Source organism: Camelus dromedarius, chromosome 21, assembly GCF_036321535.1.
Source record: "Camelus dromedarius isolate mCamDro1 chromosome 21, mCamDro1.pat, whole genome shotgun sequence".
NCBI classification, from domain to species: Eukaryota; Metazoa; Chordata; class Mammalia; order Artiodactyla; family Camelidae; genus Camelus; species Camelus dromedarius.
The window spans coordinates 19,981,229-20,000,000 of NC_087456.1; the positions used below are offsets into that span (position 1 = coordinate 19,981,229).

General features: G+C 39.7%; 1 protein-coding gene across 2 annotated transcripts in view; it reads left to right on the forward strand.

Moving 5' to 3' along the window:
* Nucleotides 1–3,668: 3,668 nt before the first annotated feature.
* The window catches only part of SCCPDH (saccharopine dehydrogenase (putative)), a 30,238-nt gene continuing 15,134 nt past the window's right edge, over nucleotides 3,669–18,772 (forward strand). The window contains exons 1-5 of one of the 2 annotated variants that reach the window (XM_031438490.2): nucleotides 3,669–4,000; nucleotides 6,513–6,625; nucleotides 12,016–12,096; nucleotides 14,235–14,364; nucleotides 16,666–16,715. In XM_031438490.2, coding sequence (XP_031294350.1) covers nucleotides 3,811–4,000; nucleotides 6,513–6,625; nucleotides 12,016–12,096; nucleotides 14,235–14,364; nucleotides 16,666–16,715 — 564 coding nt within the window. In that variant the 5' untranslated portion in view covers nucleotides 3,669–3,810. The remainder of the gene's footprint in view (nucleotides 4,001–6,512; nucleotides 6,626–12,015; nucleotides 12,097–14,234; nucleotides 14,365–16,665; nucleotides 16,716–18,772) is intronic. The other variant, XM_031438489.2, reaches the window with a different exon arrangement.

The following is an 18,772-nucleotide window of genomic DNA, read 5'->3' on the forward strand; positions in this document are numbered from 1 at the left end:
TGCCAAGTCTAAAATCTGCAGGCTGGGCCTGCAGGCAGGAGACCCAGGGAAGAGCTGATGTTGCAGTGCTGAGTCCAAAGGCAGTCTGGAAGCCGAATTCCTTTTATCTCAGGGGACTCCAGTCTTTTCTACTAAGGTCTTTAAATGATTCAATGATGCCCACCCGCACTGTGAAGGGTAATCACCTTTACTCAAAGTCTGATTTAAATGTTAATCTCATCTAAAAAATACTTTCACAAGAACATCTACATTTGTTTTTGATCAAAACTAGATATCATAGCCTAGTCAGGTTGACACGTAAAATTAACCATCATACAAACAAATAACTAGGAGACCTAAATTTCCCATACTATCTTTTTCCGTCCTGAAAAATATTTAAGTGTTTACCTGAAGTGTCACATGGCCAAGAATATATTCTGGTCCAGTGAATATACCTGCCTGATAAACTTCCAATGAATCTGACTTGCTTTTCCCAGCTGGGCCCAAACCAGAGCCTGGACAGAGGGTAAATGTGTGGGTTTACCAGTTCCCCTTCACTCTTTGTCTTGCTAAGCATTGGCAAGGGTTGGGTGGCCAAAGTGTTCTCAGCTGTGGTGATTTTGCCCCCATCCCCCCCTTAGGACATTCTGGAGATTTTGTTTTTAACTTTTTTTTTTATTGATTTACAATCATTTTACAATGTTGTGTCAAATTCCAGTGTAGAGCACAATTTTTCAGTTATACATGAACATATATATATTCATTGTCACATTTTTTTCTCTGTGAGCTACCATAAGATCTTGCATATATTTCCCTGTTCTATATGGAGATATTTTTGGTTGCAACAACCTGGGGAATGCTATTTGCATCTAGTGGGTAGAGGCCAGGGATGCTACTAAGCATCTTACCATGCACAGGACAGGTCTCTACAACAAAGAATTCTCTGACCCTAAATGTCAATAGTGCCAGGTTGAGAAACCCGGATACAGACTAAAGGGAATAACAGAAGCTCAATAAACTAAATTTACTTCCCCAAAGGATGCCATTTTCATCTCTCTCTTCCTTCCTAAAGAGCTGGAGCTCCAGCCACCTTAATTATTTTATTTGTATATACATCTCTTTATCCAAATGCATGATATCAACATATGCCCATTTAAGTGTTATATTGTATTTAAGCAAACTGTGATGTTTTGCCAGGGTTCCCAACTAAACCAGAGTAAAATTTTTCTGTACCTACCGTTTAGGGCAACAGGCAATTAAGAGGCAATAGGAAGGGAGTGGCAAAAAGTAAAACACAAACCCCATTTCCGTTAAGCAGAAGATAAGCACATGCTTGTGATCACAACTTGAGTCATCTTCTTTTGCTTCAGCATATTGCTCGCCTTAAGCCATGATCCTGTTTGAATACGACTCTCTGCTTTCTCAATACCTAACCTGTGCAGCTGAATGTGGCTGAGTAAACACCCCAGCTGATGAGTCCTGCTTTACATTTATGATGACTGATCTCAGGAGGGTGGCCATTATTAGCTCTCCCATCTTCCTAGAGGATCCATTCTTTTTTGGTGGGGGAAGGGAGGTAATTAAGTTTTTTAAAAATTATTTTTTAATGGTGGTCCTAGGGATTGAATCTAGGACCTTGGACATGCTAAGCACAAGCTCTACCACTGAGCTGTACCCTCCCCCTTTCGTTGCTTTCTGCTTGTGTTTGGAGGCATGGCATTATCCACTAGGGATCAGCAAGTGAGTCTGGCAATCAAAACAACTTCTAAGTGACACCCCCCTTCTCCCCTGCACATATAGCTGAAACTGCCACACCACTTCCTCAGGTGGCTCATGCCCATGTCTGCTTTGTGCCCACTGGGCCCCAGAGAGCTGCAGCCCCACCTGCACCTCACAAGTTGGTTTTCCTCTTTCAGCTTCAAATGGACCCAGAACTACCTCAATGTTCCTTTATTTCTCTCTTTCTGATTTATGACATCAAAGATAAAGCCAGATACTAAAGTGTAAGGACAGCTTCTAACCAGTAATATATTATTGGACTAGGGAAAAAGAGGCCAGTGTGAACAGAACTCAACAGAAGTGCCTGGACATTTTAAAGGGAGAATGAAGGAATAGGGAGGAAGGTGACTCAGTAGAGTCAGGAAAGTGAAGAATTATAAAAAGTGGTAATGGTTTGGTCCATGTGCAGCCAATCTGGGCTTGCTAATTGGTGTTTCCTGAAGTTAGGCTCCTACCCTCCCAGAGAGGCTGGGAGACAGGGATCCTATCTTCAGGTGTTGGCTGGAATGAACAGTAAAGTATCTTGGCCACCTTGAGTTTTCTCAGGCAGGCTCTTTCAGGAATTTTAGTATATTCCTAGGGATGCATCCTTGAGCAATTATACACTGTGTCAGTGTTTGTTCAAGTCTTTATAGGCTGAGGTTGAGGCCTAGTTGTGAGGCGGGCTCAGAAGAGCCTTGCTAGAGTTTGGTCAAGGAGAAAAATCTTGTTACCTAGCAAACATTCACAGCTAATGTCACAGGCATTCTTCTGTTTTCTCAAGCCCCCTGACCTTTCTACCCTTCACCCCTGAGCCTCAGATGGCTGCGTCTCTGACTTCTTGAAGATGGTGGCCAGCACCTTGTCCACAAGTCAACCTTTCTTCTCTTGTACGAAGAGGCATCTTCCCTTCTTCTTGGTTCTACCCTTGGGGCTGAACTGAACGAACCTCCATACTGGTCCCCAGAAAGGAGGGATTCCTTGGAAATCCTTCAGATGGAGGACTATTTCAAAAAGAGTTATTCCTCTTCTTTCCACCGTCTCCTCTTTGGAAACATGGCACTGAACAAAGCCTTTATTCAAAGGGGAGGGAGTTAAGCTCCTTTCCTGGAGGAGGAATTAAGTACACAGGTCATTTGAAACACGTCTGTACTGGGAGATTTGTCTCTTCTCTCTCATTTATGTATGTACTATCTCAATTACTTATGTTGAAACGTTTGTGAATATATGAATAATAACCGCTCAAGTAACTTTTGATTTCTTCTGCATTTTGAAGACGTCCTGAGCCACCACTCACCTTACATCACAGCTCAAATGTCAGGAGAGCTCTCTGAGATACTTCCCCGCGGAGCTTCACCATTAACTGTGTCACAGCGCATGAAGTGGTTTCGTTGGAGGCAGGGGCCTGGACACAGGGCGCTGCAGACTTGGGCCCTGGGATGGTGGAGGCGATCCGTGGAAACCCCGGACCTCACATCCACCCACCACCTCCACCCGGCTCTGCAGACACTCCTTGGAAAAAGTGCTTAGAAACTAAAAAAAAAAAAGGGGGGGGGGGTTGTGGTGGGGGTGGTTCTCCGTTCTCGGCATAGGTAGTGCTCTCCGGCCACCAGGTTTTTACGAACTCTTACTTTGCGCAACGCCCTCCTGCAACCACAATAACTAGCTACAGCCGCCGCCCCCTTCAGCCTTCAGGCGAGCGAGAAGACGCGACGCCTGGCGCCGTCAGAACTGTGCTTGAGCGAGGGCCGGGCGGAGGATGGGCCGCCATCTGCTCCCGATAGCCCCGGACGCGGACCAGCCCCCGGAACCAGGACCGCCCACGCTAGTGTGGCCTGAGCCCCCCGGAAAAGAGGCGCCACGGCAGCGCGAGCGCGAGTCGGCGTGGGCGGGGCTGGGGGCGGGGCTCTGGCGCGGCGACGCGCGCGGGGCTTCGGGAGAGCGGCGCGCAGGCGGCGGAGACCGTGGCGGCCACGGCGGAGGCGGTTGCTGCACCCGGTACTGGGGTCGCTGCCTGAGGCGCAGGCGCCGTGGACTCAGCCCGTCCCGGTCTCGTATCGCTGTGAGCTCGTCATGGCGACCCAGCAGAGGCCTTTCCACCTGGTGGTGTTCGGCGCTTCTGGCTTTACCGGCCAGTTCGTGACCGAGGAGGTGGCCCGGGAGCAGGTGTCCCCGGAGCGGAACTCCCACCTGCCGTGGGCCGTGGCGGGCCGCTCACGGGAGAAGCTGCAGCGAGTGCTGGAGAGGGCTGCCATGAAGCTGGGTAAAGGGGACGGGCTGGGACGGGGCTCTGGGGACCCAAGCTCGGCCCCGCCGCCGCCGCCCTCACTGCGGAGCCCCCCTTCTCTGGGCTGAGGGGTTCAGGTTTCCTGAAACGAGCGTTTCTCGTCCCACGGCGTCCCTCAAGCTCCCCGAGCCCTGCTCGAGGCCAGGAGGTGGAGAGCGATGCTTCAAATAGTGACAGAGCTTTGTTCTGCCCCTTAAATTAAAAAAAAACTCACACCTTGAATTTCTCCTTTAGTTGGGGAGCCCCGCTGGGGAAATAGTGAAGAACTTTAGTATTTCGTTTCCCAGCTCCGTCCCATTCTAGTATCTGGTGGGACCGGAGGTCTCTTGATACTTGATGGGTAGAAAGTAGAGCCCTGGTTTCTTGGAGATTGTTTATACTTTGTCTTTGCCTTGTGTTTTGGAGGTGGGAGAGAAAGCTTAAGTGTTTTACTAATAACGTTCCTGTGGCTTTTATTTTTAATTTATTTTTTGCTTGTGAGAATTCCCCAGCAGTCCCACTGCTAGCCGATAGTGAGATCCCCTTAAATTAGGAGGCCCACCAAAGTATGGATCCCTGCCTGCCAGCTGGAAAGAATTCACAGCTGAGGCAGTGGGGCAGAGCAAAAACTGCTTTTATTTCTCAAAAGAGGAAAAGGGTGGAAAGCATTGGAGCGGGGAAGGGATGCTGAGCAGGGAGCCGTCAGCCAAGATGGCTGGTAGAAACAGCTCCAGCCCAGTCAGGCCATGTGGACTCTTAGGGGAGAATTCTGCTATCAAGTCCCCCTTCTGGGTGTGATGGAGCCAGTCAGTCCTGGTTCGAGTGTTTCAGTCCTTGTAAGGGCTTTTCTGGTTGTTGTCATGAGAACTGTCAGCTGTCATGGTGCTGGTGAGTGTGTCATTTAGCATGCTAATACATTACAATGAGTGTATAATAAGGCTCGAAGTCTGCTGGAAGTCACATCCTCCACCATCTTGGGTGTTGGTTCTAAGGAGTTCTAATTTCTTACAGCTGCCTCCTGAGACTTAGATGAGAGTAATTGGTTTCTGTTTGAGGGAGGAGCAGAGTATGATCCTGGGGGCAACAGCCTTGGTAACAAAAAGGAAAGTTGCTTTTAACCCAGCATCCCCCCTAAAACCATCTCCAAAGATTCTGTTCAGCCATGAAAGTTTTAAAGGGAAATGGAATAATCTCAGTTAATCGTTGAGATAGGTGGTCAGAGTAGTTGCCATCCCCCAGTGCCTGCATGCTTGTCCCAATCAACTTGCTGTTCTATGACTTAGGGAAGCCTGGAGACTTCAGCTTTTCTATAAACAAGAGGCAGGGGTTGGGGGGGTGGGGGGAGTCCACAACATCCTGCACCCTTTCACCACTCTTCATCCAAAAAAAAATTGTTTTGTATTTCTGGCTTGGGTGTTACTTTTTCAGCATTCATTCAACGAATTTTTAGTGAGACATCTTTTCTACGCCAGGTCCTATTCTGAGTGTTGGGGATACAGATGTGGGACCCTACCCTCATGGTCGTGGGGGAGGGAGGAGACATCTGATTTAGGAATCGGTAGCCTTTAAATTGGCTGTTAATTTTCCACACTGCTCTTCCTTCATACAGACAAATAGCACCTGTTAGAGTTCTGGGCATACATTCTGCTGTTTAATTTATCCCACTGCCTTATAATTCCACACAGAGCCCTGCTTACGGTGGGAATTTGGAACCTGTTTTGTAGGTAGTCATGTACAGAGGATACCTTGTAGGCTGCACTCTCCTACAGCTCTTCCTGCTGCCAGTACCAAGCACAGAATCTTGACCAAAGAGCTTTTTGGTCTTTCTTTACTTTTTTCAAATGAAATACTTTAACTATTAAAATATATGCTTTCATTTATTTTTCCTGTTAAATAAGACTGTACAGGTATAGCCTACTTACCTACCATTTGTAATGCCTAGATCAAATTACTGCAGAGAATACACCTTGATCCATAAAACTTGCATTACTCTGTTGATTCAGTTTATTCCACTTATTTTCTTATTATGAACTGAGTGTTCTTCCCTAGACTGTTTTTCATCTCAGTCTTTTGTTTCATTATGTTGCTGTTAACAACTTCCCTCCACCCCATAATTTTATCATAGGTAGTTGTTTAATAGGAGATGAGAAACTACTTATTATTTATAATGTAATTCTTGGTGGAGAGGAAGTCAGGACAATCATCTGCTCAGTATCTGAACAACTGTAAAATCGCCATTTTATGTAGGGTTGTCATTTACACATTCCTTATGTTAGATTTTCTTTTAAAGGTTATTATTTTTTAGTGAATCTTAGTATTAATTCCATTTTCTTCATAGTCTTTCCTTTTTTATTACATAGTTAAAAACACTTTGATCTTTTGTTTGAGAGGGAGAATTAACTTTCAATATATTTAGTAAATTTGCCATCACTGGTTACTATGAAAAGAAGATCTGGGAAATCTAATACTATATCAGGATTTGCTTAAAACAATTTATTTCTCATTTTAGGAAGACCAACACTGTCATCTGAAGTTGGAATCATAATTTGTGATATCACTAATCCAGCCTCACTTGATGAAATGGCTAAACAGGCAACAGTTGTCCTCAGTTGTGTAGGACCAGTAAGTAATCAGCCCTTCTTTGTATCAGAACAAACAGTCTATTCATTTCTAGCAGAATCTGGTATTTTATATTCCAGAGAAACATAAGGGCAGGGGGCAGAAGAGTTGATTCAGGGCCTTAACCCCATATGGGGAATTCTCACTTCTTGTGACAAGCAAATGGATATGACCAAGGTCTCCTGAGAGAGAGAATGACACCAGACTGAAGGAATATGTGCTGGTTTATTTAGTGGTTACAGCTATAATTGCCAAACTTTTTTTTAAACTGTATGCCCCTGAAATAAAAAATTTTGAGCATGTACCCCAATGTACTTTTAATTTATTTTAAAATTATATTCTGCATTACTGTACCAATATATATGTTAAAACATGTACAAATATAGAGATTAAAAAAGGACTTGTTTATTTATTCAAAAAATATTTATTGAATGTTTATTATATGTACACTGTACCAGTCTAGGGGCATAATGTGAGTAATACAGAAAATCCCTCACAGAGCTTACAGTCGGTGGGGAAGACGGAGAAATAAGGTTGAAACAGTAGGTAGTGACCAGTGCTTTGAAGGAAAAAAAAAAAACAAAAAAACAGGGAAAGGAGGTGAAGAGATTGGTACATCAATTTCTATTGGATGGATGGTCAGGGAAGGTCTCTGTGAGGAATTGAGATTTGCGTATAGACCAGAATGAAGATAGGGAGTAAACCAAGTAAGTATTTGAGGAAAAGGGCCTTTCAGGAAAGAGCAGATACAAAGGTCCTGAGGTGAGCACGTGCTTGGCAAGACTGAGAAATGTGCCAGAGGCCAGTGTGGTTGGGTGTGAACTGGGCAGAGAGGTGGGAAGTTAGATCAGAGAGGTACCCAGGAGCTAGGTCATCAGGTCTGAAAGGTCAAGATCAGGGTTTGAATTTTCTTCTAAATAAGACAGTCATTGAATGGTTGAAAGCAAGGGCGTGATTTGATCTACACTTTTGAAATTCTTTGGCTTCTGAGAGGAAAAATAGATGGTAGAGGACCAAGAGTGAAATGGTCCAAGCAAGCCAAGCACAGGGTAGGAGTATTAGAGGTGCTGAGAAGTGGCTGAGTTCAGATGTTTTGAGAGGAGAGTCACTAACTTCTGCTGGACTAGATTGAGACACTTTTGGTTGTGTAACAGGGTGAATGTTGGTGACACTTACTTATCTGAGGAGGCCATCACAATTGGCAAAACATTTCAAAATTAAGCATCTAGAAAACTTGATAATTTTAAAAATGTAAGCAGAAAGGTCTTTTTGATTGTTATCAAGTAAAAAATGTATTTAAATTGTTGTTTATTTAGATTTATCTCATTCTTGACTAGCTTAGAATGTGGTTCTGTGGTTTGGTGCTTGAATCACTGTCTTATGTACATTCTCAGCTAACTCCCTTGTCCTTGCCTTCCCAGTACCCTGGAAAAACCCCAGCCTTGGTTATTCCAACTCCCTGCTTACTCTTTACCTGAATATGTGTAATTCAGTGTGGCTGCAGAAAAATGCATCCCCCTGCTGACTGGTCCCACTTTAAGAATGTGGCTACAAACCTCACCTGTGACCTCAGTACTTCTGGGCTATTCTCTCTCCTACTCTCGGAAGCAGCGGTCTTATAACTTTTTTTTCTCCTCACACTTTCTGCATCCCCTTCCTTTTTCCTCACTCTTACCTGGTGATTTTCTTTTTCTTTTCATACTATGAAAATAGAAGCTTTCAGAAGAGAATTTGTCTTCGTATCACCAGGTCTTCCTACTTGCCCACTTGCATTGTACCCTGACTCCACTCACCTCTCATTACAAGAAGCCGCCCCTGCTTATGTTGGGCACGGTATTCAGAGACTTTAGGTTTACAGTTATACATCCTCTTGTTATCATCACGTTTTCCCTCTCGATTGAATTATTTCTCTCAACATACAAATATGGGGTTATATCTCCCATCTTAAGAAAAACTTCCCTTAATTCTACATACTCCTCTAACTACCCCCATTTAGCAAAACTCCTTGAAAGAGTTCTCTTTACTTACTGTCTCTACTTCATCACCTCCTTCTTTATCTTAAACTAGCCCTGTGTGGCTTTTATCCTTCCTCCTTAAATGGAACTACTCTGCCAAGCTCCCCATCCTGTCAAATCCAAGCATCAGTTCTCAGCCCTCATCTTAATCACATCCCCCAGCATTTGTCCCAGTCCGTCACTTCTTCCTTTCCTCAAGTGGCTCCTGAATTCTTGCCCTCTCCTAGCTATTTTTTTATCCACCAGCTTTGTCTCAGTCTCCTCTTTTGGATCTTTTTTATCCTCCTCCAAATGCCAGAGACTTTAGAGCTTAAGCATTAGAAACTCTTCTCTATTTATACTTCCTGGACCACTTTTTTATATTATTATTATTATTATTGTGGTAAAATATACACAAAATAAAATTTACCTTTTTGACCATTTTTGAGTATACATTTCAGTGACATTAAGTACATTCATAGTGTTGTGTTACTATCACCACTTTATTTCCAGAACTTTCTCATCATCCCAAACAGAAACTGTAACTGGGCCAGTATTTTTTTTTTAATTAAAAAAAAATTCACTTATTTGTTTTCTCCTGAACGAAGGTACTGGGGATTGAACCCAGGACTTCATGCATGCTAAGTATGTGCTCTACCACTGAGCTATACCCCACTTCCCTGGGACAGTATTTTTTAAACAGTGTGAAATCAATTTAGTGAGTTGAGAGTAGGCATTAAAAAGAAAAAATCACATAGACTGAAAGAGAAAATGGGGTGAATTATACATAATATAGGTAAATGACTGGTTCATGAACCCTTTGTTTCAGTTAGATATATTGGTGCATGGAGCTGCTATGTGAAATGAATTTCTTAGGGTGGATTGTGGTCAGATTTGAAAGGCTTTAAATACCATCTGTAGGTTGGTGATGTCTACATTAAGTTATTTCCAGTGAGAACCTACTCCTTAAACTCCAGGCTGGAGGATCTAGCTACCTTCTTCTGGATGTTTCCACTTTGATGATTCATGGGCATCTCTAGCTTTCTGCCCTGAAAACTTGTTCATCCCTAAGCTCCACTTGGATGGCTGTTTTCACTTTATAATATGAATTATACTCCCAAGGGTAGATGTGTTAACTTTGCCAACTTGGGGGTCATAATTTGTTTCTTTGCAGGTTTTTTTTTAATCCATTTCTCTGTTTTGTCACAGTTTATTTAGTGAGAATCAAATGATATCTATAAAGCTAGTTAGGCATACATAAACAAGCATTATGTCAAAATATACAGAAATGACTGAATGATTGCTTTTAATCATTATTCTTTATTGTTTCCTGTGTTGGGAACTGGAGGAGAAAAGTGATTTTGAGAGAAAGATGATGAATCTGATTTTGGACATGCTGAAACTGAGGTGTCTGCTAGATATTTTTGAAATAAGACAGGAAATACTTACAATATAGTGGAATTTTTTTTTAAGGTAACTGAGGAAGTCTGGGTGAAGAGAAAATAGTGGAGAGAATGAAGCCAAAGTGAAATTAGTTTTGCCCCATGTCCTTTGCTCTTGTGGGTCCTGCATTTTATAACAGAAGCTACAGATAAGGAATGCTCATCAGTGTGCAGCTCTGGAGATAGAAGTTGGAAGTCATCAGCATAATGTAGTTGAAGTAAGGATAGTAGGTGAGATTTTCCAGGGAGAATGTGTGGGTGGGGGTGATTCTCCTCCTCTAATATACATAAGAATCACCTGTGAGGCTCATTAAGCCTGCAGGTTGCTGGTGTCTACCCCAGAAAACCTGTTATTGGAGGAATTTGGGGTGGGGCTGAGTAACTGGCATGTTTAATGAGTGGCTCAGGTGATTTTAACACAGGTGGACTACTGGCCAGCTTGAGATATTTGGAGATAAAACAACCAAGAGAAAGACCAAGGAAATCTCTAAATGAGTTTCAAATGGTTATGTGTAAAGATTACCCAAGGTGATCTGTTGGGTACAGAAAGAAAACAGAGCTTTGACTTGTATTTATTTTAATCTCAACTTTATTTCCATTTTATGTATGTTTAAATGTATATTAGTATAGTAGTCCATGTAAGTGATATGTAAATGAATTCATATAGTTTAGTAGATGATGGATTTAGGGTGTGAACTTGAGTCTTGCTACCTTGAAAGCCCTTGTTTTTTCCATTATACTTTGTTGCCTCAGAAGTTAAGTGCTTCAGTCATTTTACATAGTTGGTTAATGGCAGAGGAGGAACTAGAATTTATGTACACTTTCGCAGTCCTTTAAGTCTAATGTTATTTGCTATTCTTAAGGCTGTGGAGGTGAGGCTTTGGAGCTAGGTATAGAGAAACCTATGTGACCTCCTTGAAAAGGTCAGTCCTTGCATTACCTTTTAAGTGTCCCTTTACTTGTTTCTTGAAGACTAGAAGAAACAAGTGATCTCCTTTCTCCATCTTTTTCTGCGGGGAATGAGAGAAGCAGAAGAGTCTGTGCTTCTCCTTATCCTGCCCTCACAGAAGGAAAAATTTGTCATGCTGTTTTGAAATGGGACTCACCCTGATGTATTGGCTATTATGTAATTTTTAAATTTTAATTCCTTGAGTTTGAGCAACAAATAACTTGAGAGGTTCAAAATCATACAGTCTCAGAATATCTACTGTGTTCAATATTAAAGTTATCCCCTCCAAACCTTCTTTTTGTCCTGTTTTTATTTTGGCTAATAGTACCACTAATTGTGGTCTCTATCCAGCTAATCAGGAGGTCCAGTCATTTCTGTCTTTTAAGTATATCTTATCCTTAGTATGTCCTTCCCCTTCCTTAGTTGTGTCCTTCATCATTTCTTATCTGCCTTGAGTTTCACTTTCCAATACCACAGACAGCGGTATGTCTGTGCTATAAATCTTACACCACTGTCCTGTTGACAATCCTCCAGGAGAGCTCAGTAATGCAGCAGAGGTAAAGTTCTTGATAGCACGACACTCAGGGTCGTTCCTGATCTGACCCAAGTGTTTCTTTCCAGACTTATCTCTTACCACTCCCATCTCAACTACTCTGTGCTTCAGATATCCTGACCTTTTTTTACACTTTTGCATATACTTTTTTCTTTATTTGGATTTTTCTTTTTCTTGGCAAATCCTTATTTTTCTTCAGGATTCAGCTCAAATAAATCACTTCTTCTGTAAAATTTCCCATTTTGTCTTCAGTTAGAGGTAAGCAGACATTCCACTGTAATTCCATCATGTCTTCATGGTATATTGCAGGAACATTATTTTCTCATTTTCTCTTAGGCTACTTTATTAATATTTGATTTCTTAAAAAGCAAGACTGTACTTCCAAAACTCAATAGTATTCCTTCCTTTAAGCTTGTTGTGTCAAAGTAAACTGTTGGTTTTCTTTATTCACCCAGTACCGATTTTATGGAGAACCTGTAGTAAAAGCATGTGTTGAAAATGGAACTAGCTGTATTGACATCTGTGGGGAACCTCAGGTATGTATAATGAAAAAGAGCAGAATTAACGATACAACTTTCTGTTAATGTGAAAGATAGTGCAATTTTGCAGACATATTTTGGAAGGTGATGACTCCTCCCTAGAGTTTAGAGATGGTATTTCATTGAAAGCTTGAAGGAGAGCATGACGGTAAGGTCTTAGCTTCAATTTTCTTGAATTTTTCTTCCCTACAACCTTATTTATATCAAGTCCTTTGTGTGTGGGATGTGCTGATTTATATAGCTATTGCATGCTGTAAACAGAATTAATTAAAATCAGATTTGCTCAGAGTCATGCAACTAGTAAGGAGAAAAACTAGAACTTGAATTGAGGTTTGCCTGGCTACAGGAAGTGGAGTGTTAATGAGCATTAAGCTACACTACCTCCTTTATAACTGTAACCTTGTATGTCCCTACAGTCTCTGCCGACTGCCGTCATCAATGTGCCAATATAGTACGTACTTAGAGCTTTTCAGTTGGTAATGTATGTTGGAAAGTGCTAGGAGAGTGTAAGTTACCAAGACTGATTCAAGAAGAGGTAGGAAACATGAATGAAACAAAAACTGATTGCTATCTTATTTAAAATCTTCTAAAGCAAAGACAATGATGATAAGCTTGTAAGTTATAAAGTGCTGTGAAAGTGATATCAAAACCTAATAAAGATCCAGAATATATACAAGTCTAAAATACAAATTTAATCCAATTAAAAAATGGGCAAAGGGATGAAAAGAGGCAAGTCTCCTGTGCAGAGAAATTCCAAATAATTCATGTAGCTCTTGTGCCTTCAAGGAGGGTAGTGTAACTCTGCACTCCTTATGTGTGGGCTGCACGCAGGCACTTCCTTTCAGTGAGTACAATCCCAAAAGGAGGGGAAAAAAGAATCATTTAACAGTGGAGAAACCAGGCACACACTAGCTCAGCCAGGTATTCAGGGTCAGTGTGAATAGAGATAAATCGTGTTTATAGTATGTCCTCTTCTGTTTTTTTTTTTTCTCTTCTGTTTTTTAACTGACATATGGTTGAGTTACAATACTGTGTTAGTTTCAGGTGTGCAGCAAAGTGATTCAGTTATATATATTTATTTCTTCAGATTGTTTTGCATTATAGGGTATTACAAGATATCAAATTCAGTTCCCTGTGCTATACAGTAAATCCTTGTTGTGTATCTATTTTATATGTAGTGGTATGTATCTGTTAATCCCAGACTCCTAATTAATCCCTATCCCCCTTTGGTAACCATAAATTTGTTTTCAGTGTCTGTGAGATAGTATGTACTCCTGATATGACTTCATGAAATGCCACTTTATCCCTGTGGTCTTCCTCCTCAAAACCTATAACCCTGGTGTAGTCATGAGAAAATCATGAGGTAAATACCAACAGAGGGGCATTCTACAAAATACCTGACTAGTGCTGTCAGGGTCATAAAAAAATCAGGGAAGTCTGAAAAACCATCACAGCCAAGAGGAGCCCAAGGAGACATGACAACTAAATGTAATATAGCATCCTGCATGGGATCCTGGAACAGAAAAAGGTCTTTAGGCAGAACCTAAGGAAACCTGAACCAATTAATTGGTTCATTAATTATAACAAGTATTAATGTAAAAGATGTAATGATAGGGTTAATTGAGTGTGGGGTACCTGGGAACTCTCCACTAATCGATTTTTCTGTAAATCTAAAACTGTTATAAAAAATAATTTCTAAAAATACAGGCAAAGGATTTGCTCGGACATTCTTCCTCTCACATCCCCTCCTTTCCTACCACTCCATCTTCTGTTTCCACCTGCATAGATACATGTCTGTAATGGTGTTCATCTGGGTCATGTGATTTGAGGTAACTATTTTGCTTGCTTTGTGTTTGTCTATATTAATTTTTCATAATAGGTATGACTTTTGCATTTAAAAGACATTCAAAAAATGAATAGTGTCATTAAGTTCCGTCAGCACAGCTCCTGCACCACCTAGCACGTGGTAGGTATGTTTGCTGAATAAGTGCCAAATATTTTGACAGTTAATATTTTGCTGCAGAGCCATTTTGGTTAGCATTGTCAAAGTTTAATTGCTTTATTCTTAAATGATTTAATATTGGTCTGATGTTTCTGTATAGCTCTGATTCAGATCTTTTTTCTTGAATGTTTAGTTTCTGGAACTAATGTATTGGAAGTATCATGAGAAAGCTGCAGAAAAGGGGGTTTATATCATTGGAAGCAGTGGCTTTGACTCCATTCCAGCAGATCTGGGAGTAATATATACCAAAAATAAAATGAATGGTAATTATTGATCAATAAGCAATAATGGAATTTAAAATAAAAAGACTTCATGTTTGTAACTGTGATGAACTAAATTCTGCTTGGGAAAAGAAACGTAACTATAAGCGGGTAGTGTTAAAACACATGCTTTGTTTTTAATATAGCTATACTTCTTAGAAAATGTTACTGACACTATTTTTGAGATATGGTTAGTACTGTAAGTGTAATAATTAAGGAATTATCCATTGTTTCAATTTAGTTTTGGTTACAGCTGTAAAATTCCTGGAAAAAAATTCAGGCATTATGAATTCAAACTTGCTTTGCTAAGGAATTACTACATCTTAAAGTGTAATCTATATAGTCACTATAATTAGAAAGTTTTCATTTTTTTAACCAACAAAGCTAGAAAGTATTGAACAAAGTTTTTGATATCTTTTTTACCTCATTTATAAAATGGAGACAATAATTTAAGAATGGAAAAAATCAAAACAAAAAGAGTGGAAAAAATTACTGTTAAGTAAAACAGTGGACGTTAGTAATGTTGTGCATATATAAAAAGTGTCCATCTAGAAAATGACATGAAGCAAGTCCACTTTTGTATAAATCATACTACAGCTTAAAAAGATGGGAAGTGTTCCAATTTATATTGAAAAGACCAGCAAAGATAGCATGGCATGCACACACACACACGCATACACACACACAGAAGAAAGCTACAAATCAGTCTTGCTTGTGAAATTAGTAGTAAAGAGAAAGTGCTAAATAGAATTTTAATAAATTCCAGTGGCATTTTAAAAGAATAATATATCAAGACTAAGGTTTTTTAGGAAGTTACATAATCATCACATCAGACAATCAAAGGCGAAAAGCTATATGCCCATTTCAATAAATGATTTGAAAATTCATGCCATTTACTGATTTTAGATTTTTAGAAATAGAATGCTTTCTTAACACAATGAATGTCAGAAGGCAGTAGCCAACATCATACTTAAGATGAAACACTGGAACCACGCCTAGCAAAGAGAAGGGCATGAATTGAACATCTTTAAAATATTTATTTAGTCTTCCAATCCAGGGATCTGGTATATTTCCATTTATTAAAAATCTATAATTACTAAAAAAGTTTAGATTTTTTTCATGATGGGTCCTACATTTTTTTTTCATTGAGGTTATTCTTAAATATTTAATAGTTTTAATTTTGAATAGGCCCTTTTCTTTTTAAGAGAGAAATGTTACTTTAAGATTTGTTTTAAAACTTTTTTTCCAGATACTGAAACCTAGCAGTCAGCATTTTAACAAATACTGCTGCGGACTTTTGATGTGGGTGGCTCACGTTTTTATTACATACTGCTCTAGGTGGTGCATGTTCTTTCTGTGGATAGAGTTGGATGAGTTAGATCACAGAGCCAGATATCCAGGCCACCTTCTCTTAACCCTCAGAATCATCTCTAGGGAGCTGGATTTTAATGATTTAGTCTTGGTTTTTGTCAGTGGTCAGACTAGCAGCATTCTTCTAGTGTAACATCACTGTTGATGACATTGTAATTTGTTACCTTGCTTAGTGTCAGCTTTCTAAGGTCCCACGCTTTAATTTTCCCTTGGAATTAAAACTAGTAACATTTGTCTTTTAAGAAATTGATGTATTTCATTTTACCAGATTTTGAGAATTAGCTAGTCTTTATGTTTTCCTTCTGTCTTATTGCTCTTGATAAGCTCAAAGATTACTTAACCACTATATGTATATATTAGTCCCCATGGTTAATATAATTGGTTTCTCCCCTTTTTTCTGGTCTTGGTTTTCTGTTTTTATTTTTTACTCATTATATTTTTATTTCATTAAAACACCTTACTTTAAGTATTTTGTAAGTCATCACAAAGGCCCATTTTGGTAGGTTTTCTGTACATTCATTGTAAGTCGCTACTAGTAAGTCTTCTTGAAAGCTCCCATATTGGAAAATTGAATAATTTCCATAGATGTGGTTTTGAGAACTGATGGCCTTCCAGAATGAGTGAGCTAAATAATTGTCTTATTGGAAGAGATTTTTAGCATTGTCAGCTTAAATACTAGGAAAGATTTTGTCAGTACCAATAGGTAGTTTATGCTAAACTACTCTTGTTCTGACATTTTACCTGGCTTTAGTTCCTTCTTAAGTCTGCTTACCATAACCTAATAATACTGTTATAGCACAGATTTTTCTGATTATATCATCTGTAGGCTTAATAAAAATGTTCCTTAAATGAATAGGAATAGCTTATTATTATTTGTCCTGGGTCAGTAGATTTTTATTTGATTTTACTTTTATTATTTTCTTCCTTTTTTAGGTACATTGACTGCTGTGGAAAGTTTCCTGACTATACATTCAGGACCTGAGGTTAGTTTTGGTTGGTCATGTGTTTTCTATGTTAATACTAAAAACATTTGGAAATGATATGTGCCTGTTAAAAAGGATTCAGATTAATTAAATTTTATATATAGTTGTAATTTTAGTGTATGGAAGTCACTATGCTTAATTTTAAAAAGTAAAAATTGCTGAGAATTATTTTTATTTAAAATAAACTTTGTTTACAGCAGCTGCACAATTCATTATATTAGAATGAATTACCATCATCCTAACACTAAAGATCTACCATTGTTATGTGATGAATGTTGTCAACCAAGAAAATTATCACCTTGGTGCCAATCAGTGCATTTTTATTATGTACCTTACTTGGAGTTAGGTGCTGTTGTGGCCATACAAGAAATGTATGATGTAAATGTGACCTTATTGAATTTATGGTCTATCAGAGAATGTAAGATAGTTGTATTTCTGGAAAAGGACCATGTTTTATGGTAGTACTTTTGTTGCCAATACTGTCTAACCCAATTTGTGTCTATAATGGAGGCTTCATAAGTATTTGCTCTCTTTAAATACTTCAGTATTTCAAATCTTGTGTAGTAGTACAAGTATATATAGGAGTGCAAGATAATGTGAGACATAAGTAAGATGCAAACCCTGCCCTTAAAGAGGTAATAATTTAACTTAGCAGGAGATTAAAAGTGTTATTAAAGCAGCATATCCTACTGTAGGATTCTGAGAATGGAGAGTATATCTATGTAGGAGGCTACAGATGAAGAATTTTTTTGTAGAAGTTGGGATATGGACTGCATTTTAAAGGTTAGTGCTGAGGAGCTGTGGATAAGGGAGAGGAAATAGTTTAATAAAGATGTAACTGTGGGATGGTGTGGAGCATATTTAAGTAATGGTTCTATTTGTCTTGCTTGTGGGTTCAGATTAATGAACACAAAGAACTATATAAACCATGCTAAAATTTGTGGTTACAAAGAATGTCCACTAGAGTGTCAGAATAGTGGGCCTGAGTAATCTGGGAATGTCTCACAGAGGCCTTGTTAAGCTTAACCTTGAAAAGTGAATAGCATCTGGAAGGTCAGAGGCAGCAACCTGAACAGAGGCTTTGAAACAAGATCAAAAGATATGCTTGGAACCCTGGGCAGCATGTGTTAGAAACTCAACTCACTTGGTTTAAACTAACAAAACAAAGGAATGTATTGATTCATATAACCAGACGTCTGCAAGTTAATAATGTAGCTGGATCTAGATGTTCACATGAGATTATCAGAACTATTTTTTTTTCTCTTTCCTCTTCCTGTCTCTTCATTTCTTCTGTGTTCCTCTGTGTAGGCTCTCACAGTGGCAGGGAAGGAGCTGGCAGCCCCAGGTGTGTATTGTCCTTAAGGTTCGTAATTTCTCAGGATCAGCTGCCAGAGTTTGTGTATCAAATGATAAGGAGATGAGTCAAATACTCTTGAGCCAATCGGTGCGCACTGGGGTAATGGAGTAATCAGATTGCCTCGGCCTGGGTCATGGGCCTCTGGAGTGGGGATCATAGGGCCAAGCCCTTCTGAACAACACAGAGCAAATTCCAAATAGAAAAGAGAATATTATAAGCAGAAGTTGGGTTAGGGGTTACAGGAAATTAATGCACGACTGACGAAAAACAGATGTCCACTACAGGGAGATGTGAGAAAATAGAGCTAGAGAAGAGGCCTCTTTGAAAGAGCAGCAGGAGATGCTCTACAACAGGAGATGATAATTGTGTCTACTTCATACAGTTGCTATAAGGATTAAATTAGTGAATATAATTCAGAACAGTGGTTGACACTTAATAATCACTCGAATGTCATTAAGTATTATTATTATAAAGACTCAAAGTTGGGGCTTACATCAAGACCAGAGAGTTGAAGCATCCACATCAGTGCAGGTCCTGCTAATCCCCCTTAAAGCAAATTCAGAGCCTTAATTTCATAAGGATGGGACAGAAATAATTCCCTTGATTCTTTGCATCCCTTGGCACTAGATTGTTCTCCTGCCACTCCTTACCCTACTTTTCCCCTTAAGCTTTTTAATTTTACATAAAAAATTGAGTCATA